Below are 24,090 nucleotides of genomic sequence, written 5' to 3'. Positions count from 1 at the left end.
GAGTGATACTCAGAGGCAAACACTATAAAGTAACTCATTGTTGCTACCAGGAGCAAAAGGCTAGCTGCAAAGAATGCATTTTAGAAAAAGAACTTGTTGCATGACAGTTTGGATAAGTTAGCACCACAAGAATCCTTAATAAAATCAATCCTCATAATACATGAGTAGGTATTACAGACAGACCAACGATCACATCTTCCACTAAGATCAACAAGCCATATGCCATTGACACCAGCTGAAAAAGTAATGACCACAAAAAGAAAAAAAAACTAAAAGAATTTTTAAAATAAGGAAAACCCAACATGTTTTATGTGAACTTCGGTTTTGGCATGCTAATATTTTTACACTGTGATAGGCATCTTTGAGACTTGGTTAAACTGGTTGAATTGCCAGTTAACATTCTATGCCAAATTTATTCTCAGCATCCACATTCAGCAGTGTTGCCCTGTGGAGCCACTGGGCTCAGGAGGAGATGTAATGGTGTGTGGGAACTGAACACCCCAGGATCTTACTTCACAATCGCAAGCATCATTTAACAGCTGCTGACCAGGCTACCTGGAAGAGCTCTTGCATAGGTCTGGCTCCAGCAAACTGGTCATTTCTCCGTGTTAATTTCTCCTTGGGCTGACTGTCTTAGAGGAGAGTAAAGGCAGTGCAAGTTGGCACCCCTCCCGCACCCCCACCCGTCCAACACCACTGTCCCACATGACCCCCACCCCCCCCACATACACACTGTTTCCATGAAAGCAATCTACCTCAGAGAAAGATCAAGGCTGTTGAAGTACTTACATAGGCAGATATTTGATCAGCTATTCATACAAAATGAGCCAGGAACTGAACTGGACTGGACTTCAGGTAACATCAAAAAGCATGAGAAATTAATGCAAATAAACTGAGGCGAGAGTGAGAATCAGGGAAAAACTGAGAAAATCTAATCATTTCCTCATTCTGACTTTTCAATATGAAAGACCCCTCTCTTTAACATTAGTGATACTATTTAAATTTTCTTTAAATTCTCAGATTAAAGAGGACCACTCCCTAATGGACACACAAGAATATAAAACCAAACTATGCAGAATTGACCTCAGTGAGGGAACAGAGCAGGCATGACTGTGTGTGTGTGTGAGTGCATGTGTGAGAGTGTGTGTGTATGTGAGAGTGTGTGACTGGGAGGGCTATTAAAACACAAGGTCCAGATACGAGGATTGCTCTGTAGTGCCTCACAGTATGTGTGTGTGTTTTTTTTATGTGAATGTGTGAGACAGAGTAATCAAATGGCAGCACCATTACAAATGCTGGTGCACGCAAACACACATACACACACACAAGCACTTTTACATGCAACCTGAAATCAATACATGGGTAAGCTTGCTCAGGACTGATATCTCATTACATGTGACCTATTATTTAAGTGTAGCATGTGTTTATGAAATCCCATATTATCTTTAGTCCTCCTTGTAGAACAGCAAGGCTGTGTCTTTGCTCACAGTTTGATCAGTCAGAAGTGTAGCACTATGCCATGGGATGACTGTTCCCTCCCCTCCCGGTGTTGTCTGCTTTGGACAAAGATCAAATATGAGCAGAAACAGAGAGCGATTCACACACCATGCTTCTGCAAACAATGAGCTTAAGAATGGAGCATAAAATAAATATATATTAAAAATAAATGATTCGTATATATATATATATATATATATATATATTATAGTTACAGAGATATCAGAGTCCTTCATATAGAAAGGTAAGACTACAAAACCTATGAATTTGTGTAAGAAGTGTAAGCTGGAAAAGAGAAAGACACGTGTTGACCGGTGCTTGGTAACAAGCAAGAGCATAAAATAATGAAATCTGCAACCTTCTTTCTGGAAGGTGGCGCTAGAGAGCATCTGTCTCAGTTACAATGAAACCAAAGCAGAAAAGAAATGCATGCGGCAGATGAACGCAAAGGAAAAAAAAACAAAAAAAAAAAAAAGTAAAAAATTATAAAAGGTAAAAATGAAGAAAACAATAGCTTTCGATGAAAAGATGCAAGATGTTGTCACTCCTCTGTGTTTGCGACGGTGTTGTTTCGTTGGCATGGTGTCACGGTGTAGCGTGGTGAGGAAGGGTCCCTGCAGGGCACCGTGCCTGCGCTCACATGACGGTGCAGCATTTGCACGGCTGCTTCTCTTTGACACTGATGTCGGCAGAGGCGGGCTCGGGTTGAAGCGCCTCCGCGGTCTCCTCCTGGGCCTTGGCCGGCTCGGCGGGGCCTCCGTTTGGGGGTGCCTGCTCCTCCTGGGTAGCGGCAGCGGTGGCCTTCTTCTCTCCATCTTCAATGACCACGAGCTCAGCCGTGACAGTGGTGCTCTCCAGCCCCAGAACCTTCTTCGTCTCATCCTCGTCTTCCACGCTTTGGTAGCCCATGAAGACCATGGTGACGGGGTTCTCTGCGCTGGCTGCACCCACCTCTGTGGGCGGGGTGGCTGCGGAGGGTTTGGCCTCCACCCCTGTGATCTCCGTCACGGCGGCAGGGACGCCTGCCTGCGCGGATGCGACCTCCGGTTTCTCTGCCTTGGAGATTTTCTCCACCTCCTGTGTGGACGTAGCTCTGCTGCTCTCAGTCATGGAGACTTCATCAGCCTTGTGAATGAGGTCCTCCACCTCAGAGGAGCTCAGCTGGTGGACGCCATTGGCCACAGCACCATCTACGGCACGTACCTCATGCACCACTGTAAAAGACAAATTTAGGTTAGGCACAGGTGGACAGGATGAGTAGGACAGACTTGTGGGTTAAACCTTATTCATACCCTTCATTGTAAATTTCTCAACGTACATAACTTGGGAAGTGAAGAGGTATCCCAATTGTTTTTTTGGTTTGTTTGTTTTAATCATGAAAAAACAGCAGTGGCAGTAAGTATGAAGTTATTTTCCTGAGGAACATACTATGTCTAATAAGAACATATCAGATGACGCAATTGAAGCATTAACATCATGTAGTAAACATTGTCACCCTTAGAGTGAAGGGAATGAATAAAGCACTCAGTAGTCAACAGTGGAATACTGTCCAGTGGTTGTGGAAATTCACTGAAACTCTTAGCTGCCCAAGGCTCAGTCAGAGGCTGTGGCAAGCATTAGCACACAGAGTGAAGGGGCTAAGCAAGGTGGGAACATCACAGGATTAGCACCACTGTTAGCACTAGCAGCTAGCAGTATTAACATGCTTGTGACAAATGCTTGAAAAACAATGGGGTTTTTCTTTTGTAGGTAGTTTTTATTTGTGTGATTTAAGCCCCCTTGCATCACTAGCTTTTTTAACCTCACATGAAAGCATGTAACACAAATGTTTTTACCTCAATGAGGAAACCGATTTTTAAAATGGTGTTTGAGGCAGCTAGTGAAATCTCTAAGGGGCAAGGAGCATGCTCCAGCCGGGGTGAGCACGAGCACATGCCTACCAGCGAGCGCCACCGATCACCACAAGTGGCAAATAAGGATATAAAATGAAGAAATACATTTTAGGGGAACTGTAAAAAAACAAAACAATAACAAAAAAAACAACAATGAAACTCTTCTTCCATTAAGCCATGCTGAGCTGAAGTTGTACCTTTACGAGAAGCTGCTGTTAGGTGTGTCAGATGAATTAGTCATAGTTTTAGACCTGACAAGCTTTCAGCCTGGTATTGCACTGGTACAGTCATTTAGCTTTTATTGAATACTTCAATTCCATTAAGCAGGCTATTATCCTGTATTTTTTCTATCGCCAGTGTACAGTGCCCAGGAAAATCTTAATTTTTTTTTCATCATAAAAAAAAATAAAAATCATGGATTCATTTTTCTTTGACTAATTTGAACTCTATGAAAAGATTTAAAATTTCTATACACCGGCCACTTTATTAGGTATACCTAACTAGTACCGGGTTGGACCCCCTTATGCCTTCAGAACTGCTTTAATCCTTTGTGGCATAGATTCAACAAGGTAGTGGAAACATTCCTCAGAGAGTCTGGTCCATATTGACATGATAACATCACACAGTTGCTGCAGATTTGTTGGCTGCACATCCGTGATGCGAATCTCCCGTTCCACCACATCCCAAAGGTGCTGTATTGGATTGAGATCTGGTGACTGTGAAGGTCATTTGAGTACAGTGAACTCATTGTCGAGTTCAAGAAACCAGTCTCAGATGATTCGCGCTTTATGATATGGTGCGTTATCCTTCTGGAAGCAGCCATCAGAAGATGGGTACACTGTGGTCATAAAGGGATGGACATGGTCAGCAACAATACTCAGGTAGGCTATGTAGGCTGTGGTGTTGACACGATGCTAATTAGTTGGTATTAATGGGCCCAAAGTGTGCCAGGAAAATATCTGCCACACCATTGTACCACCACCACCAGCCTGAACTGTTGATACAAGGCAGGATGGATCCATTCTTTCATGTTGTTGACGCCAAATTCTGATCCTACCATCCGATTGTCGCTGCAGAAATCGAGACTCATCAGACCAGGCAACATTTTTCCAATCTTCTATTGTCCAATTTTGGTGAGTCTGTGCGAATTGTAGCCTCAGTTTCTTCTGCTGCTGTAGCCCATCCACCTCAAGGTTCGATGTGTTGTGCATTCAGAGATGCTCTTCTGCATATCTCGGTTGTAATGAGTTGTTATTTGAGTTACTGTTGCCATTCCATCAGCTCACACAAGTCTGGCCATTCTCCTCTGACCTCTGGCTTCAACAAGGCATTTGCGCCCACAGAACTGTCGCTCACTGGATATTTTCTCTTTTGCAGACCATTCTCTGTAAAACCTAGAGATGGTTGTGTGTGAAAATGCCAGTAGATCAGCAGTTTCTGAAATACTCAGCCTGTTTGGCACCAACAACCACGCCACGTTCAAAGTCACTAAAATCACCTTTCTTCCCCATTCTGATGCTCAGTTTGAACTGCAGCAGATCATCTTGGCCATGTCTACACGCCTAAATGCATCGCGTTGCTGCCATGTGATTGGCTGATTCATTCTCATTAATGAGCAGTTAGACAGGCGTACCTAATAAAGTGGCTGGTGAGTGTAGGTAAAAAAAAAACCTACTGAAACAACACGAAGGCAGTTAGACTTTTTTTGCACCTAGTTTTCAAAAAGTAATTTGGAAGGCACTGCTGTTTCTTCCAGAAGGTTCCAGAAGTAAGATGGAGCAGATGCAGTTCTCGTAAAGTAGCTTCCAGTCTAAACCTGCCTGGTGTGTGTCCTCCCTGCTCGGTCACCTTTCTGCTCATCCTCATACACTTTGACCCCGTGCTGAGAGAGGTCTTTGGGGAGCAGGGTGCTGGTGGACAAGACTTTGGTCTTGCCAGTTGCCAGGTCCTTCTCAACAGTGATTTCTACGGAGTACATCGCTGAACAGCCAACGAGAGGAGAGATTAACATCCTGGAAAGGTGTCGCTCTCATTCTCGCAAAAAAATAAAAATAATAACCATTCAGTTGCGCCTGACCTGACAGGGTTTTAGTCTCCAACTGACACTTCAGTTATTTACGTGTGACAAACAGAAGGTGATGTCATGCTAGCCATGACAAGTTATTGATTATTTTCATTTAAAGTACTTTTACAGAGACAACTAACACAGGAATCACAGTGAATAGGTTTCAGAAAGATAAATATGTTGTAGGTTGCAATCATCACTTCAATTATAATGCCGCGGCTAGAGGCCCATTTTCTAAAGGTTGTTTTGTTAAGAATTGTGTTCTGTGAGTTGCATGCTGCCATGACAACAGTTAAGAGTGCAGCACCAAGGTAACCTTTCAAAGGCAGATGCACTGCCATGGCAACTTTGCAATTTTTGAAAGAATCTACATAAAAAATAACTTTTCTAATAACTCATTCAGCAGCTTAAATTTCTGTCTGTAAGTGGGGAATTATTTAATATAAAGGGTAGGATCTCACTGTTCACATTAAAACACACACATACATGCAGACAAAGACAGGGAAGACAGAGACAGTTAGGACACAGTATGAAGAAAACATGATTAGTAGTTCTATTTTGGAGGCAGTCTACAGCAATAGAGGACCTTAATTCAAACATTTGAAAGACATCATCATGAGGCACTAAATAAATTAATAAAATAAATCATGCATATATAAACTTTGAATATATGCCACAATAGTACGTCTCCATGTAGGCTATGAATACATGAACAGTGCCAACGAACTCTAATAATTGCTCTAATTACTAATCAAATAAATGTACCTAGGGAGCTACATATCTAAGTATGCTGAGTACTGTATATCTGTGGCTAGCCTTTGTGAGATTGTAATTTATTGCTTAATCTGAGCATCTCTTGCCCTTTGCCTTGAGGTTGTTATAAATTAATTGGAGTCTGGGAGTAATATTTTCCACTTCTTTAACATCTTAATGAAACCAGACGCTGAAGGCCACGTAGCGGAGCTTCTAGAGACACAGAGGCACTGCTACTAATAAGACATCGTTTTTCCCGAGGAACACGGTGTCCTCCAAGGCCCATCTATTCGCACTGTTCCCAGCTAGGGTGTCACAGAATAAAGCAAACGTTTGATTAACAATCAAAAGAGCCTCTTGCTCAAGGAGAGGAGGATGAAGAGTCAGATGATATGCCACAGGGAATCATCTGTTTGCCAAATGAGTCCATCTTGAACCAAAGGCCAACAAAATGGCCTCAACGCGTGAAGATTCTGAGAAGCTGCCCCATTAAACACGGTGTAGAGTCAAAATGCGGCTCAGAATTTTGATCCGGGAACAACAGCCAGATTAAACGTGGTGCGGAGAGGGTAGTTTCACGACCGTGCTTAGGGGGAGTCTTGACAGGAGCTACGGGGACAGGCACACTCACCTGCTCTCAGCATGTCACAGTCACCTCTGGATTTCTCCAAACGAGGGCTGACGTGAACTTTGATCTCTCTGACCTCTAACGAGGGTCATGAAACAAGGACATGAGGGGGGGAAAGAGGTCAGAATCTTAAAAGCTAGGTGTCAAAGGGGAGCAGCTGAGAAAGAGCGTGGGAAATGCCCTGAACACACACTGCATGCAGTGACCGAGTGATGACTGATGAGCGCTGAGACTGGCTCAAAGGTATCGATGTGAGACCTAGTTTGATTAAACTGAAACCTATAACCAAAGGGTTATTTAACTCTATAAAAAAGCCACAGTATCAGTGTGACTGTGTGATGCTTTGAAACTTTCCAAACTCAAACTCAAACCATACCACACCAGGGTAAAAGTAGTCCTCTATAGTACCCGAGTTGTTGATTTCATGCTGACAGACAGGTGTTCTCACATGAGTAAGTGAATATTGCAAGTGTTCTACAGGGTTGCCAACTTTTCAAAATCACTTGGGGTGGGGGGTGAAATGGACACATTAAGTATTATATCGCTATCGACCGATCGCCAGTGGTTGGCGAACTAGTAACTCATTGAATCTTGGATGTAGATCAGCCATAAATAAACTACAGAGAATTCGGATATATAGCGTGTGATCGGATGTATGGTGTGTGAAGACAGTCGAATGCGTGTGTCTCACGCTCATTGCAACCCAACAGAGTTGGCAACCCTGTTCTAATAACTGACAACACTTATTATCTCCCACAAAATATTTTAAAACGATTAATAATGAATTAATGAACATGCAATCAGAGTTGAAAGTACTGCTAAGAACTTAGATAAGCCGTTACCTTGTACAGTGTCTACCAAAACCTGAAAGAGAGAGAGTGAGAGAGAGAGAGGGGAGGGGGGGATATAATTATTATTTTTGTTTTACTCCAATGAATCATTCAGCATGTTGGAAACTATTAATGGTATCAGACTTTTTCTAATAAATGTGGAGCATTTCCTCCAAGTGTATGGCAGCACAGTGAGGTCTCCAGCAGGACATATGGATCACACTGAGAGCATACGAGACGCCCACAGTCTACACTGTATGCAGGAAACTGATGGCAAAAAAATGATGTATTTTCCTGCCTCGAAGATTTACTCAAAGGCTTAGATGGAAGCTTTGATTCAACTGAACTAAAACCAAATGTTTGGCATCTTCATGGCTAATTTAAAACCCCTGCGAAGCTAAATCTGACTCCTCCTTCGGTTAGCAACTCAGGTCCTGCACACTGGATACTCGGGGTTTCATATGAGACAAGACTACAGAGGCTCCAGAATACTGGATCTGCCCAAAAGCAACTCAAGTTCAAAGAAAAAGGTAATCTGTGCCTTTCGTGATCCAACAGCACATTAGATCATGAAGATGTGCTTGCAAAATCTACTTATGAGCCTGGAGGGTGAATCACTTGCAGAGATGTGGTCTGATGGGGTAATGGATATCGATTGGCACAGGAAAGCACAATCAGAGGCCACAATTACAGGTGTGAGCAGGTACTGAAATCCTTCCTGAAATGGCCGGGCTTAGCTAGTGCAGATTTGACTTTAAGGTCAATTGTTTGTCAGTTGTTTCGCATTATTCAGTGCGTCTCTGGTAGTAAATGAATATCTTTTACGCTGATTCTACACCGACACTAGTGTAGCGGATAAAGCAAAACAACCAGCAATCTCAGACCCTCGCTTGGGCACATATATTACACAATCCCTATAGGGATACCAATGAATCTCAATACTGTAAGTGAGTGTTTGTTGTGTTCTTGCAATGTGGCCTCACAGCAGTGTAGGTGGGAAGCTCACTTTTTTGTCTGTGACCTTGATTTCATCTTGACGTGCAGCGTCCGACAGGCTTTCTTTGGTGGAAGTTGTGGACACACCCGTCTCCAACTCTTCCAGTTCTTGCTCCAATCTAGAGTCCAGAAAAAGAAAACCAATGGGTTAAGAGTTTTACCGCTACTTCATAGCCTTGTTATTGATAAGTCACAGGTAATATTGTAATTGTAATACTGAAATTGTGCTGAAAACCCATTTCAATCTTGCCAGTATTTAACCAGTTTGTGAGACTCGTGCAGCTCCTGAGTACAACAATGTCTTCCAAAAAGATCTGTGCCTCTGGTCAACCTTCCCGTTTAGACTGATCAAAGCTTTGACTTGAACTGACAGCAATGCTGACGATTCCTTTCATGATACTCTCTTTTTACACTGGGCCTTAAATGGGGACAGTAGCTCTCCAGCGTTCCCCATTCAGTGACAAGCCCGCGTGGAGCCAACATCCAGCTCTGAGCCCAGCCTGCCACAGCACAAGAGGAGGAATTTAATCAAGAGGATGGAAAGCAACACTGACCGGCCTGCCAGCAGAAAGACTGATGGTACTGTTTAACCATCAGGAAAAAAGAGACAAATTGGATAAGTAAGAGCTTGGCTGCTGGTTCCATGCAGGAACTGAGGGGTGGAGCCACAGAATCAGCGTCTGAACACTGGCTGCAGAAGCGGAGACCGGGTCATTAATATGGACCTCCACCTCTGACTACCTTGTGTTGACGGTGGGTTTGTTCAACACGCACACCCACAGCCATGATCGACATGATCCAAGCAGCGTACCTCAGAATAGTGTCCTCGAGTCCTTTTGTCTTGGCCTCGTCCTCTTGAAGCTGTTTCTTTGCTTCATCCTCCTCCGAGCCAGCAGAGGGCGCTCCGTCCAACAGCCATCTCTCCCTTAATGCCTTTGACTGCAGGAAAAACAGTCAGAGGATAAACAAAGTCCTGAGGCAACAAAAGTGTGCCTTATAAAGCCTTAGTTCAGGCTTTTAGTTTGCTTTTAATTCATGATTGCATTCACAGACTGAAATAATCTAAAATGAAATCTGGCAGCAGCAGACTGCAATCAATCTAAAATATTCTAAGATTTAACATTGCACTAATTAATTAAGAACAACTCAATCTCATTTCTACAGCGAGCACCTCATTTTTTATGATTGACCAAGCACGTAACACTGCATGCATAATTAACCTAGGTAACTGGCACTAAAATTATCAAAGTTTGCAACCATGTTGCTTTACAGCTGATCACCAAAGGCTGAAGAGGGCAGTGGTTGGTTTGCAGTGCAACAGGGAAAGCTAATGGATCCCCTTCTCACAAAAAATGAGCCAGCGGTGCCCTAGTCTACTGAACCCACAAATGTTTCTCTAGGACAGCCGTATTGGGTACAGGTCTGGGCGCTTACACTGCCTACTAAGTGTATTAAGTCTTAGACTGATCCATGGCCAGTCTTTCCAAGCCTCTGGTAATTTAAGCCATCGTAATCTAAAGGTGTAAACTGGACTCTGATCAGTATCCAGAGGAGCCCATATTCCCCTCTCAATTTGAAGCCATTTGAGTTGCTGCGGGTGCAGACTCAGCTGGTTGGTGAAAGGCACTGGCAGGAAACAGTCATTCACTGAAGAATAATGCTATGGGCAAGGTCAATCCACCACTCAGAGCTCAGCACCAGTCCTGGGCCTGGATCCATCTACAGTTCCTGTAAACCAGAGACTGGCATGGCAGAAGATGCAGTTCAGAACGTACAACGTCAAACCAAACCGGGTGTGATTTAACTTTTTTTTAAGTAGTTCTGCAATCAAAACTGCAATGCAGAAACCTACAACTTTCTTAGCATAGGATGACCATCCTCTTCCCCAGAAATGTCATCTTTTTGTGACCCAAAAAAAAGTGTGTCTGGACAAGAGTTCAAAAAGGCCCAAGATGACCGGGATTTGACCTTCTTGCATGCCATGATTGACCAATCATGTACATGCCCTACATGCATTGGTCAGACTGCTCCTGAATATGTATGAATAACTGCTTCACAGGAGCATATGGCCATAGAGAATACATGACGCTTACCTTCTATACGAGTCAGGCATTCTGCCTTGACAGTGATTTATAATGTCTGTTTTGTTCATGTACAACAAGCATGTAACAAAATTATTTGACATACATCATAAGTCTCTTAACGCTCACACCACCTTCACTCTGATTTAATTAATTTTTATTCAGGGTTTTATTCTGGGTTCAGGACAGTATAATTGGGTTCAGGACAGTATACGTGGATACATCAGAACTACTGAAAAGTGTCTACTGAAGTAATAGATTTTTATGGGAACTGATTTTCATTTATTTCATTTCACTTTCTTATTTTTTAACTTGGTATGTTTTATTTTACTCAATTTGAAAGGAAGAAGTGAATGGGGAGGAATTTGGTTATCTGTTCATATAGGCTGTGAATGCAGTGGCCCTGTTAATAAGTCTAATGAATGCGTTTGTTAAATATGCCTAATAAATGTATTTGTTAAACAAAGTGTTGTTTACATGCCCCAATCCCATCCTCCTTTTTGAAAACCAAAATCTATCTGGTCGCCACATATTTGCAACATCCAATTGTATGAATCTATAATACAAATTGTTGACTTTTCAGTCAACTTGTGTATTTAAATGGGGGAAATATCAATACAAAAATCGCCACACAATACACAAAACAGAAAACAGCCCAGAGCACGTAGAAGGGAATGGTGTGCTCAGGCAATGGGGAGCTGTGTGTTTTGGCCGTGGCTCGTTCCCTGGGGTTTTTTTGGCATAATACACAATGCGTCTCCGGCCACGGCCGTTCCTGCCTCTCCCAGCTGTTCCTGATCAGGATTTTATAGATGTCAGTCTGCTTCCTTGCACGGGGCCAGCAAGACACCTCCAATATGGACACAATATTTTACATTTTACATTTGTCCCTGACAGCCCTGAAGTGTATTCTTGGATGTATATTGGTTTGTAAGCCACCCTATCAGTGATTCCATAATATGTTTTACAATGGCGTAAAATATTGCGGTTTGGAGCACTGTAGAATGAATTAATTCTCCGCCTTTGGGATGATGAAGAGGAATGGATGGAAGCTCTCCTTAATATTCCACACAATTCATTCCATTCTCCCAGCAGAGCGACCGTGTGGTGCTCAGACCCCCGCAGTCTCCGCACTGACACAATGAGATCGAAAATAGAAGACCAAACATCAGAAGCTTCGCAGCTCTCCTCCTGTGCCTAACCACTGTTCTCCGGCACGCAGCAGGAAACGAGCGTCTTCACACAGGAGTGTCGGGTGAGTGTGACTGAAGCCTCGCTACAAGGCCACGGACCAGAATCCCACACCACTCACTCACCCAGCAAGCCAATTAGCTTCATTAGCATCCTGCGGTAATTAACTCCTGGGATGTGTGGGTTTCCTTTAATCAGCACACGCTCGTTAGCTAGCATTTTCGGACGGAAGCTGGGAAGCCAGAGGACACCAGCGGTGCAGCCTGCTGTGTGTGATTGAGACGTGCGTGAATTAAATACACCATCCGCCTGCGGTTACACATTAAGATTTTAGAGCAACATGATCTCTTCCCTGTTTCTGGTGTGCACTTGTTGATAACTTCATAACTGTAAAATGTATACACACGTTCAATGTATAATTTGGAACAAGCATTGCAGTGAAGGGCCAGTTAGCCTTGATATCATCCACAATATATTGTAATATTGCACACAATACAGAATTATGCAAAAGGAGCTATCCCTGCATTTAAAGGCATTAGTATCGTTTGTGTGCACTTATCAGAAATGAACAACATACAGTTAAAGACTCCCTGAAGCGCCTCTCGATCTAAAAGGCCCACTGTCCACTGTGCATTTGTTTCACCCTCTCTTTCTCTCTCTCTCTCTCTCTCTCTCTCTCTCTCTCTCTCTCTCTCTCTCTCTCTCTCTCTCTCTCTCTCTCTCTCTCTCTCTCTCTCTCTCTCTCTCTCTCTCTCTATACAAATTTTGCTGACTGTGAGTTTGGGGCTCCATGGAAACTGCTAATGGAGGGTTTTTGGATCTTATCTCTGGCTAACACAGCAGAACTCTCCCTCCGCTGAAGCCGCTCTTTAAAGTTCGATCAGTGGTGCTACAGCACATGAAAGAAGAAGAAAAAAAAACACTTCATCTCCTGTTCCTAAACCAAAATTAATAATAGGAGCCTTTTGTTCAGCACAGACTCATATCAACATGCAAACAATGGAAGGGTGGTATTATCTGGGAAAAACACAACAAGCAAATAAAAACTCTCTGCATCTCAAAAACATCCCAACGCTACATACACCCTAACGAGGGGTCATCGAGACCCATTTAGCAAGAGGAAACAAAGTCCCCTTCACACGCAACAGGATGTCTAATCACCCCCAATCCCCACCCATCCCAGATTCTTCTTCTTCCTGTGTCTGACGGATGAGTGTCCTTGGCATGGGCCGTCCCTTCCAGGACAAAAGTGTCTAAGGCCCGGTCGTCTCTTGTGGTCCAGGACCTCCCTGCTGCGCTGGGCCTTCAGAGCCCCCACCGGCACATAAAACCTTCAGGACTGCCCTTAGTTCTGCCTGCCAAGCTGCCAAGCTAGCGAGCTGTTTACTGGCATAAGACAGTAACGGGCGGTAAACAGCACAGCCTTCATAAATAAACAACTAAAAGCAAAAGCAAGCAAGCGGCCGTCGATAACACTACGGGTTCACCTCCAGCAAAGTAAAGCTATAGTGGATGAGGCATTATCTCCTCAACTGCTGAGAGGAAGCTCTGGTAGACCCTGGTTCTGCTGACAGGACATCCAGCGGGTTCCCGGTCGACTCGGGCGAGAAGGAGCTGCTTCTGTCTGGTGCGTGTTTAGTGGCGAGAGGCAGAACGTCTCACCTTGAGGTGCTGGAGCTGTCGTCGGTCGTCTTCCAGCTGCCGTCGTTTGTTCTCGATCTCCACTTGCCTCTTTCTCTTCTCCTGAGAGCAACACACATCCACATCCAACACACATCAATTTTTCCTGCTTTGGAAATGTTTGTAGATCAAGAAGCTGCTGAAGGTAGTGTGTTAAAAGCCTATCAGTTAAAGACTGCATGCTGTTATAGGCAACCAATCAAATCTCTCACTAGTGGTGACACGGCCCTATACTTACATATAGACTATATGAACAAATGTATGTGAACACCAAATCCTGACACCTGTATGAGCTTGATGGGCATCCCATTCTAAAACCACAGGCATGAGTGGCTAATCGGAAGATTCGGGAGGATTCCCGATGGGCCGGCTCATGTCAGTCTCTAGTTTGGGCCGATTGGGAGGGAAAAATAATTTTGGGCCGGATTTGTGCATGAAACTCCCGGGCTGAAAAAGGGGCCCACTCCGGCCTTGGGCATGAATATGGACTTGTCCCTCCCTTTGTGGGTTTAAGACTCTGTACTGTTCTGCCAAAGATGTCCAGAACATTTTGGAATGTGTCTGTGGGAATCAACATTCATTCAGTCAAAATAGCATTTCTGTTGTTCCATCCCCAAAGTGGCGTTCAGCTACACTGGTGTCAGAGCTCTGTGCAGACTGCTGAACTTTCTCCACAGCAAAGTTGTCATTCCATGTTTTCATGGACCTCACTTTGAGCACAGGGTCAGAACCATGCTAGAAACAGGAATGGACCTTCCTCAAACTACTACCACAAAGCTGGATGTGATTCTCTGAAACGTCTTTGCATACTTCAGCACTATCATCCTTCAGTAGAACTAGGGCTCCAGACTCAAATCCTGAAAAACAACTCTAGGTCAATGTCCACCAAACCAAACCGCTGGCACTAGGCATTCTACTAGATACCTTTTCCCTCACATCTGTCAAATCCATTTTCTTCCATCAGACTGCCAGAGAACGAGGCATGATTCATCACTCCGGAGAACACGTTTCCGCTACTCCAGAGTCGAGTGGCGGCGTGCCTTGTACCACGCCAGTTGTCACTTGGCTTTTGGCACACAGCGATATTAGGCTCGTGCGTGCAATTGATTGGTGGAGGAAACCCTGATGCACAGCTCTTGTGCTGATGTTACCCCCAGGGGCAGCTGGGAAGCCTGCAGTGACCGGACAGGCCAGTCTTCTGCTTGGGCATTTTGCAGCTATGCTGCTTCGTGGCCGAGCTGCTGCTGCACCTAGACACCTCTGTTATCCAATGAGACGCACTTACGGGTGACCGGGTCAGAAACAGCAGGGCAGGTGTTAAACAAGGTCACATGACTAAGGGTGCATTTCATACATTTCTAGGCATTGGGTGCGGCTGAAACAACCTGATCATGAGGAAGGGTGTCCACATACATGCCCATAGAGGGTATATAGGTCACATCACTACTGATGGAGTGCTAGCATCAGAGGCGGCCTTTGCATAGAGGCGTGGCTAGGCAATTGCCTTGGGCCCCTCCCACTGCAGCCCACTGTAGGGGCCCCCTGACTAGCTAAATTATTTCTCACATATTAATGTTGATGGGCCCCCTAGCTAAATTCGCCTTGAGCCCCCAAATTGCTAAGTCCGCCACTGGCTAGCATACCCCCACCCCGAGCTTGCAGAGGTTACTGCTTGACCTAGCAGAAACCTGGGCGTAGTGACAAACATTACCCATCAAAGGACTCTTAAAGCCTGCATTGATTAACCATTTAAGAGCAAAGTTCATGTTTACTCATTAGCTAACATTAATGACTTTGTTCAGAGGGTTTAGGACAGAGGGAGATGTCTTTTATAGGGCACTTTTGATGTTGCGGGTCATGATGTTGCAGTGTGGTTGAAGTCTGGGGGTCAGTGGGGGTCAAGGAAAACATGTGATGCGAGTCTCTCACTTACTGCTATAGCCTGGAGCCTCTCCTGCTGCGACAGTGCCTCAGACATCCTGCCAGTGAGAGACAGTGAGAGAGAGAGAGAGAGAGAGAGAGAGAGAGAGAGAGAGAGAGAGAGAACACGGGGAGAAAGACAGATGCATGAGTGAGAAACATCTTTAAGGAAGGCAATGGATTGAAAAGGTGGAAATCACAGTCTGAGGTGTCTTCACTGTTTCCTGTAGAGTTTATGAGCAGTTTCACTACAGATTCAGTGAAGAGTAGTTTGTGTGTGTGTGTGTGTGTGTGTGTGTGTTGGTGGGGGGGGGAGGGAGAGTTCCTTCCTTTTGGCTAAAGTCACTTTGCTTTCTTCAGTTTGCACAATATCAGCTCAGCCCCCTTAAACACACATTGCCACTCATTCTTTCTCAAGAGCTTATGCTACCTCCTTGACAGCAATCTATACAGTGTCCTGCTACTGTTATATTATCACGAAGAACATGTGTATTCAGGTATCCTTCAGCACGGGACGGCAGGATCAATATTTGCTCCAGTATTCATGGGGCTGATCACTTTTTGCTCTTCCTGTATATAATTTCAGGCACATTTGAAACAGAAGTGTGAGATTTACAGCCTCGCTAAACACTAAACGCTCCCGTACAGCCCAGACCTCCGTGTCCCTATTCAGCCTGCTGCTCTTTATGATGTTTAACGCAGACACTGAAGGACACAGCTGCTACATTCAGAACATTTCCGGCTCATGCTAAATTAAGACGGCACATTCCTGGGAGAAGGAAAACAATGAACTGGATATAAGGTAAATCTCTCCTGCGAGAATTTGAATGTAAGACCTCATAGTTACGTACATGGAGAAATGAAAGTAACTGTGAGGAGGCGACAACATTTTTAACACCGTTTGTTATTCTATTCCTAGTTTACTCTGATCACAAAAGCTCAGGGGACCCACATCACTGGATGATTCAGGAGGCATTCCAGTCAGCTCTACAGTAAACGTGATGTGTGTCCAGCCTCTCTGCCTCAATCTCGGATATTAACAATTAGAGGACAAAACTGATCCCAGATCTGAAGACATCCTTGTTTGACACCATGCCAATGTTTAACAGCAGATGCACAAGTCAACCTTCCGCCTTTCTGACAGAGTCTCATGCACATTTGCTAATAAGTGTTGAGACAGGCTGCCTGTCTCTTGTCCCCTGAGCGACTCGGAGGGTCAGGGCGTGGGGAAACACCCCTCCATGGGTGCGTTTGAAAGATGAGGAGACCTGCCACCAGGGAGAAGAGGAATGTGTGGATTCTGCCCCCCCACCAGCCCTGCTGCCCGACACCCCACAGTCCAACATGTGTTTCCTATCCTAAAAACCCCACCTCCCACCCCAACTCTGCTACACACGCCCTGACCCCCCTCAACATATAACATACACCACTTGTACAAACAGGAGGCAAACTTGAAGAAGCCCGGAGAAAACTGAATGCAATTCTTGGAATGCTGCACGATTCTGAGATGATTTCTTCTATTGTTGCTGTTCTTTTGGTGGAAGACGTTTATTCCTCCCCACTGTTATCTGCTGGTCAGCAGAAATCCCAGCAATCGACAGCGGCGACTGTAATTCCATGCTAACGAGCAGCCTGGCGTGCAGACGCATGCGTCGGCTGCGAGGTTTGGGCGTGCACGCTCTGCAAAGGTCACGCTCCAGCATGGCTGACCTGACAGCATGCAGCTCAAGGAGCAGAACTGTATAACGCACCGGGCTGCAGTGGGGAAAACACACACCCTCGAGGTCAGGATAGCACACGAGAGACGCGGGACAGCCCGTCCTCTGGGGCCACGCGTATACGGGTGGTGGCTTAAAGGGTAGAGGCCCATCGTTTAAAGTCAGCTGCACGTTTCGGGTCATTTGGGAAAAGTCACCATTCGTCTTACAGACTTTTCTGGAACAATAACTCTGCTGCCTCATAAACAATGGCAGGATCTGAAGGCTAAAGCACTCACCAGACACAAGCACCACTTTTGCCGCACAACGCATGTTTTTAAATGGTTTGCTTCACAAACTCCAGTGTGTGTTACTGAATGCATGTCTGGAATGTTTTGACTTACTACAATCTGGATTCATGCGTATGCTAGGCCAAGACACTGCCCACCATTATGGAGAAAGGCTCGGTGTTAGCATCTTCTGGATAAATATCATGGGAAACATAGTTTTCAAATGATCATTTTAACCACAGCTAGCCCAAACAATGACAGGAACTCAGGGCCAGACTTGAGATCAAGTTATTATTGCACCATACTACATTCCTTGAATGCAATTTCTTTTACACATTTGGGGCTCTTCTAAAGTGCTTTTCATAAAACCTCTAATAATATATTAAGATATGTTCTCCGACATACCACCCCCTTCTTACAATAAAGCCAAAACATCGTCTTGTATCTTACAGCTCCCACCAACTATCCTGGTGGAAGCAGCTCATCTGTTTGAGAAGATGTTTCTGTTTCACATCATCCGTTTGCCAGACAAACATCGAATTACATTCTTCAGATACATGATTAAATTATTATCATGATCACCTTTGCAGAAGACTGATCCTCTTGCACTATATTGTAAAACCCAAAAGTTTATATCTGCTAGGTGAAAAATCTTGTTAAACAATGCAGTGATATTTTTGTCTCCTCTATCTATATGGACAGGACAGCTGTGGATCTGTGCTCATATTTCAGCTGCTTATCACTACAAGAGCCCAGAGGAGTAACATGCTGTGGACACAGACATTAGCCGCGCTGTGCCAAGCTTCACTGCGCAAACTGCACAAGTACTAAAGATTTTTAAATGTTAAATATATAGGCTTGCAAGAGGTCTCCTATAAGGTCATGGCTGTTCCCACATCAGAAGTGAGACCTCCAGTCTTTTTGACAGTGGTGATACCCTCTATGCTTCTGCACCTAAAAATATCAAAGGAATGGCGTTCATGTCAGTACATAAGCACAGGACACGAACGTGACCTTTGGCTTTGCACGACGACCCTGCAACCCAACAGAATCTTTTCAGTGCGTTAAGGTCTTTTAAAGCCTCAGAAGAAGTGAATTAGTTGCGATGACATTCGTTGCTTTCCTCGTTAAAGCTTCCCCCTGGAAAAACAAGAATTTGAAGCATTTTTCCCCTTTTTCAGAAATCATTTCAGACACGCAGCTGAGCTAAAACAGATGTTTTTCCACTCGGTTGAGAAGAGCTTCTCGTGGGGCCCGCCGACCTGAACTCCTGAGCCTTCTCACTTCTGCTCATGCTTCTGCAGTTAGATCACTCCCTGCCTCTCAGCTGGCCAGAAGCAGCTTTCGCACCGCCGGCCGTGGCGGAGTCTGCGGCCGCTCGGGGAAGAGACAAAGAGAGGCTTTGAAAGACTCATGACCGCCAAACGCTTTCTCTAAGTCAGGAGGGGTACTGGGAGGTCGTGCCAAATTTCGTCCTCGAGACTAATTTGTGTGCTGACAGCATTGCTGTGAGATGTGTTAATATGGCCCGTATCCGGACCGCTTTCACTAGAGAAGGCATGTCACATAAAAGAGGGTCCTCGGGAAAATCGCGGCATGGGCTGAAAGCTAATAAGGAGCATTGACTGTTTTTGCTCTTATGTTTAACAAGAATCACAAACGGCTCATAAAACAGCCTCGTTAACAGTAGCAGGGGTGTAAGTACAAGAACCTCCACCCATCTAATTGACTTAGTGTGTCTGACCTTTAGGTTGCAGTAAATGTACACAGTATATTATAATGGAATAAGTTTAACTCAAGTCTCAGTGTCAGAGCTCTACATCTTGCATAAGGTGTCAGGCTGTTGGGAAGTTGTATTTCTCAGGCATGATTATGCAATTTATATGTACTTCATAATGCAAATAAAAAATTGAGGAATACGTATGTCCAAATGACACACATTTTCAGCTAAAATGTCTTGGTGACTTAGAGGATCTTTTGATATAATATATGATAAATACTCATATATGATCTTTTGATTCTAATGCTGTTATCAATTTGTTTACTTTATTTAAAGCATGCAACAGTACTGAGGACTCAAACAAGTCTTTAATTGTCATCAGACATCCTGAATTAATTAAAAGCTTCCTGTTTTGCACCTTCTGGGCTGCTCACTAATGTGCCCATACCAGACACCAGGCCCCTTGGGTATAAAGTCACACAGCAAAATGGTTAGGTGTTGCTTGTGAGCTCATGAGTAGGTGCCTGGCTCAGGATGAACTCCATTAACACCGGTGCCAGGAAGTGGAACACCAACTGCTCCTACCCATCAGCCCCAGGGCGTGGTGCGGAGGACGAGCACATCTGCAGCCAATGAGTGCCCTGGAGTGAGCCCGGTGCAGGCAGCTGTGATTGGCCGGTGCTTAACGAGAGCGCTTGATTGTATGTTCCACAGCACTGTTACATCTGGAGGATTCATTTTACCATACCATTCAGATGGTGTGTTTGTATTCCACCTCTCTCTCTCACTCCAGTGCGTAGCCCTGCGGTGGAATACGGCGAGCTGAATGCAATCGGTCTAAAAAGTCATATCCTAATAATACCTTTGCAACACAAACAACCATAACACGATAAACCTTACTCAAATGTCCTCAGCATGAGCCTCAATGCATCACTGTTTACTTGAGCGTTTCAGGAGTAGGATCCCGTGGCCAGATCAGATGATACATAAGGGTCATCATCTGTACCGTGTAAAGGGCTTACAGCATCACGCGACTCTCTCCGGGCTTCCTCGGAGTACATACGATAGTACTGCTCAGTTCAGTTAGTTTATATTCAACACCAGAACCTGCTCCCTGCACAGTGTGTGCCATTTAATGGTGATGCCTTGAGGGTAAAAATACCCCTGCATACCATTACTCACCAGAAAAGGCAATCACAGTGGAAACCCTGGAGCGTCAGCTAAAACCCACTGATTTACACGTCCTTTCAGGCCTGCCTGTGCCTCCAGGTCTCCAGTGTGATCTGGGGTGCGGACCCACACATGAGCCAGAGCTCAAGCATACCCATGCGCCCCCTTCACATTAGAAACCCATACAGCACCAGAGTCGGACTGCGCTGGCTCTAGATATTAATCCATAGGGAGCTCTGAGTCTAAATGACATATAGTCCCAAATAACTGCCTCATATGTCAGTCACTGCATGGACTTCTCAGTCAACACTAATAGCATTCATCTCAGCTACACTAAGAAAAACGAATGAAGCGTGTAGTAGTTATCAGTAGTAGGCTATAAGACGTCCATGCTATTTAACATATGACTGTGTTTGTTTTTGATGGTCTCCCTTTACTGCACATGACTTTGTGTTTCTCCGTTGACGTAAATCAGGGGCGGCATGGTGGTGTGGTGGTTAGCACTGTCGCCTCACAGCAAGGCGGTCTGGGTTCGATTCTCGGTCTGGGCTGCTCTGTGTGGAGTTTGCATGTTCTCCCTGTGCCTGCGTGGGTTTCCTCCTGGTACTCCGGTTTCCTCCAAAGACATGTGTGTTAGGTTGATTGATCACTCTAAATTGCCTGTAGGTGTGTGTGTGTGTGTGTGTTGGCCATGCGGTGGACTGGCGACCTGCCCATGGTGTACCCTGCCTTCGGCCGGAGATGCTGGGATTGGCTCCAGCCCCCCCGTGACCCTGACTAGCGGGATTAAGCGGTTCAGATAATGGATGGATGGATGGATGTAAATCAGAAGAGCAAATGGAGATCTGAACACATGGATAAACAGGAGGCCTAAAACTAGCCAAAGATCAACACTGCACTTCATGTTTCTGAAGTTAAACAGATACAAACTGAGAACATTACAGCACCTCAGGCTAGCAGCCCTCTAGTTTGAGGACTGTCTGATTGTGTGAGAATAAGTTGTAGAGTGCATGTACAGCTCCATCAACCGGTTCAGGGGATTTGCCTCTTGTGGCCATCGGTACCTTTCACATGTGACTTTGTCTGAGACATACTTTTACATATTCTTATGAACTCAACACTTTTCATTTAATCTGACCAGATAAAGAGGTCACCATAAACTGTTCATAGAGGTAGAAACACATACACAGTTTCTCTAGAGATGTTACCCACAAACTGTCTAAAGAACAAGAGTCATTCACCATACAAATCACACCATCACTGGTTGTTTAATAAAACAACTTCATAACCATATAAAACAAAATCACCTTGAATCCACACAGAACATGGATGGATGAGAAAGACTGTAGTTCTACTATGCCGTTACATAACAAGACATATAGCAAGACCAGGCTCACAGTCCCTGATTTGACTGTGCTGACTCCTTTCTGAAGTGTGAACCACCTACAAACCACCTGTGCTGATGGCTAAGGAATGTCTGATCCACCTTACTCATTAACAATCACTCATTTAAACCGAAAATCTTTTCTCCAAAAAGCACTACTTTGCGGAGAAATGATTCTCTTTAAAAGCATGCATTTCCACCAAGAACAGAGTGTGCAGTAAGAGTGTAGTAATCAAAGCAGTCACCGTCCCTCCGTGAATATGCAGATGGTAACAGCAGGAGGCCCTTCACCTTAGGGTAATAACGACAACCCTTTTGACCATGGAGAGAGGTTGACCGATGGACCAGCCCCATCACTCCCCAACAGTTGCTCCAGGAATCTCAGCGAAAGGCCCTGCCCATATCAGATAGCACATGCCTCTCCCCATTAGCACTGGGGACACTCAAGGCACTGTGAATATCCTTACTATATTCATAAACTACTGTCACAGTTAGTCTTGAAACAGCAAAGGCAACACGTAATGTGAAGAGTGTGAAATGCAAATCTCAAGTTTTATGACTAGAAAATACAGTATAGCGTTTTAAAAGTATATAGAGATTTTTTTTTTTACTGAATACCCTTCAGACCTATTTTCAACAATGGTCTTTAATTTTTTTAATACTCTATGGTGAAAATTCTATGGTGACTCCTGAAGTAAATCACTGCATATTAAGTTCAAAGTTACACAAAGCTTTATGATACGAATAATCTACTAAATGCAGCGTGTCATTATAAACAACTCCTACCAGGAGGACCTGGTTATTTATTTTCATTACATTAGGTCGCTGGTGATGAGAAGTAGTCAGTTCATTTTTTGAGGTAATTAAATCCGTGATCTACTAAACAGTCACCATGTTGGATCAGCTTGTTTCTGTCAACGCGCGAGAAAATGAGCGCCTGTGCGCGAGCCGCGGATCCTCCTCGCACGTGCACGCTCATCTTTGGAGCGTGCAGACGCAAGCGCTTGGACCCGCACCGCTATACGACACGATGTACATAGCGCAGCAATAGCAGAGCGAGCATGGCTCAATTATATCCCATCATATCAGTGGGGCCTACACGTTTCTAAAAGTAAACAGCGGCGTCCGTATTGATCCAGAAAACAACATGGATACCACGGGACACGAAATGCGTAAAATGACTAGAGAACAATAGTGGTCATCACGCACAAAAAAAAACAACATAATAAGCAAGCTCGTGCAGTGTCAACGCTTCAATGCCTCCCATAACTATCGCTGACCAGTGCGCGTGCCTTCTCTTCATTATGCTCCCTCGTCCAAAGTCATGCCATGCAAACCTAGCTAAGGTTTCGAATAAACATGTGGTTTCACAGTCAGCTACTAAAAAAAACATTTTAGAAAGCGAAAACGGGCAGCAGTATTCCACAGATGAAAGGCATCTCAAAGTGCACGAGCGCAGATAAGAGGATGGATCTGCAGGTGTGGCATCGGAAGGAAATTCGTTTACAAAAAGGGCCCAAATACACAGTGGCCTACAAAGGGGAAAGATAACAAGACTTACTCTGCAGTGTCTTAATTTTTTCCAAATGTTTTCCACGCGTAAGTGTGGGGTTTCTGTCGTGTTCTTCTGAATTTCCTATCAAAGACGCAAAAACGCCGATCTCGGTCGGTACCCTCTCCCTCTGGGTAACCAGGGCAAATTTGGTGGCGTCCCTCTTTGCTGTCTGCTGCTAGCGTGAAGACCACTGATACAGTAGCTTAATCAGATCGCATTGGTGTAGCGTCGAGACTATTCAATGCAGCTCGCGGAGCGCAGCTCTCCTCATCCCCCCGTCGACAGTGTCCTGTCCCTTTTGTCCGGCAAGGGTGTGTGGACTTCAGTGCTCGTGCATTTCAGTGGATTTCATCCACCCAGGTGATGAAAGGAAACGATCCAGACGCCCCCTTATGGATGTATAACGGTTTGTGGAGCCGAGGAAAATGTCTTCGAGCGAAACACTTCTAGACATTTACCTTGAACCTTTATCGACTTCGATAATAAAGGCACAGCCTACTTAAACAGGCACACGCAGTCAATACAACATACTGTGATTTAATGTTTGCTGCCCACGGACTACCTCACAGACTTCGCCATATTCCAAAAGTGTATCCAGGTATTTTTTATGCTTTAAAATGATGGCATTGACTTCAAAATGATTAGTTACATATATACTTTATGACATACTGTATGACATTTGCTGCAAAACCTAAACCGTGCTAGAGAAGCACCGGTGCACACATGCGCAGCAACATTGCA

At 44.6% G+C, this 24,090-nt stretch overlaps 1 protein-coding gene and 1 long non-coding RNA gene across 4 annotated transcripts; one reads left to right on the top strand and one right to left on the bottom strand.

The window, feature by feature from the left end:
* Positions 1 to 726: 726 nt before the first annotated feature.
* On the bottom strand, positions 727 to 24,056 carry palm1a (paralemmin 1a). 3 transcript variants are annotated; one of them, XM_077024749.1, is made up of 9 exons: positions 23,356 to 24,056; positions 15,547 to 15,592; positions 13,596 to 13,676; positions 9,473 to 9,600; positions 8,672 to 8,780; positions 7,678 to 7,699; positions 6,839 to 6,913; positions 5,238 to 5,369; positions 727 to 2,711 (listed from the first exon to the last, which is right to left on the bottom strand). In XM_077024749.1, the coding sequence occupies exons 2-9, from the start codon at positions 15,589 to 15,591 to the stop codon at positions 2,134 to 2,136; spliced, it is 1,170 nt and encodes a 389-aa protein (XP_076880864.1). In that variant the 5' UTR covers position 15,592; positions 23,356 to 24,056; the 3' UTR covers positions 727 to 2,133. The 3 variants fall into 3 exon arrangements, with proteins under 3 accessions (XP_076880864.1, XP_076880865.1, XP_076880866.1); XM_077024750.1 differs by lacking the exon at positions 5,238 to 5,369 and having other exon boundaries at positions 23,356 to 24,053; XM_077024751.1 differs by lacking the exons at positions 5,238 to 5,369; positions 6,839 to 6,913 and having other exon boundaries at positions 23,356 to 24,049.
* LOC143528838 (uncharacterized) lies at positions 11,859 to 17,015 on the top strand. The gene is made up of 3 exons (XR_013134532.1): positions 11,859 to 11,997; positions 16,236 to 16,335; positions 16,453 to 17,015. It is a non-coding gene; the product is annotated as an uncharacterized LOC143528838 (long non-coding RNA).
* Positions 24,057 to 24,090: the final 34 nt, after the last annotated feature.

Source organism: Brachyhypopomus gauderio, chromosome 12 (genome assembly GCF_052324685.1).
Source record: "Brachyhypopomus gauderio isolate BG-103 chromosome 12, BGAUD_0.2, whole genome shotgun sequence".
Classification (NCBI taxonomy): Eukaryota; Metazoa; Chordata; class Actinopteri; order Gymnotiformes; family Hypopomidae; genus Brachyhypopomus; species Brachyhypopomus gauderio.
The sequence above is the reverse complement of the archived record's forward strand: the minus strand, read 5'-3'. Positions and strand labels throughout refer to the sequence as shown.

Bases quoted from the DNA above. Each gene is read 5' to 3' on its own strand.
- palm1a (XM_077024749.1), bottom strand. From the start codon at position 15,591: ATGTCTGAGGCACTGTCGCAGCAGGAGAGGCTCCAGGCTATAGCA. The intron at 13,677-15,546 runs GTAAGTGAGAGA...TGTTGCTCTCAG, and splicing joins AGAGGCTCCAGGCTATAGCA to GAGAAGAGAAAGAGGCAAGT. The intron at 8,781-9,472 runs GTACGCTGCTTG...TCTGGACTCTAG, and splicing joins CTCGAGGACACTATTCTGAG to ATTGGAGCAAGAACTGGAAG.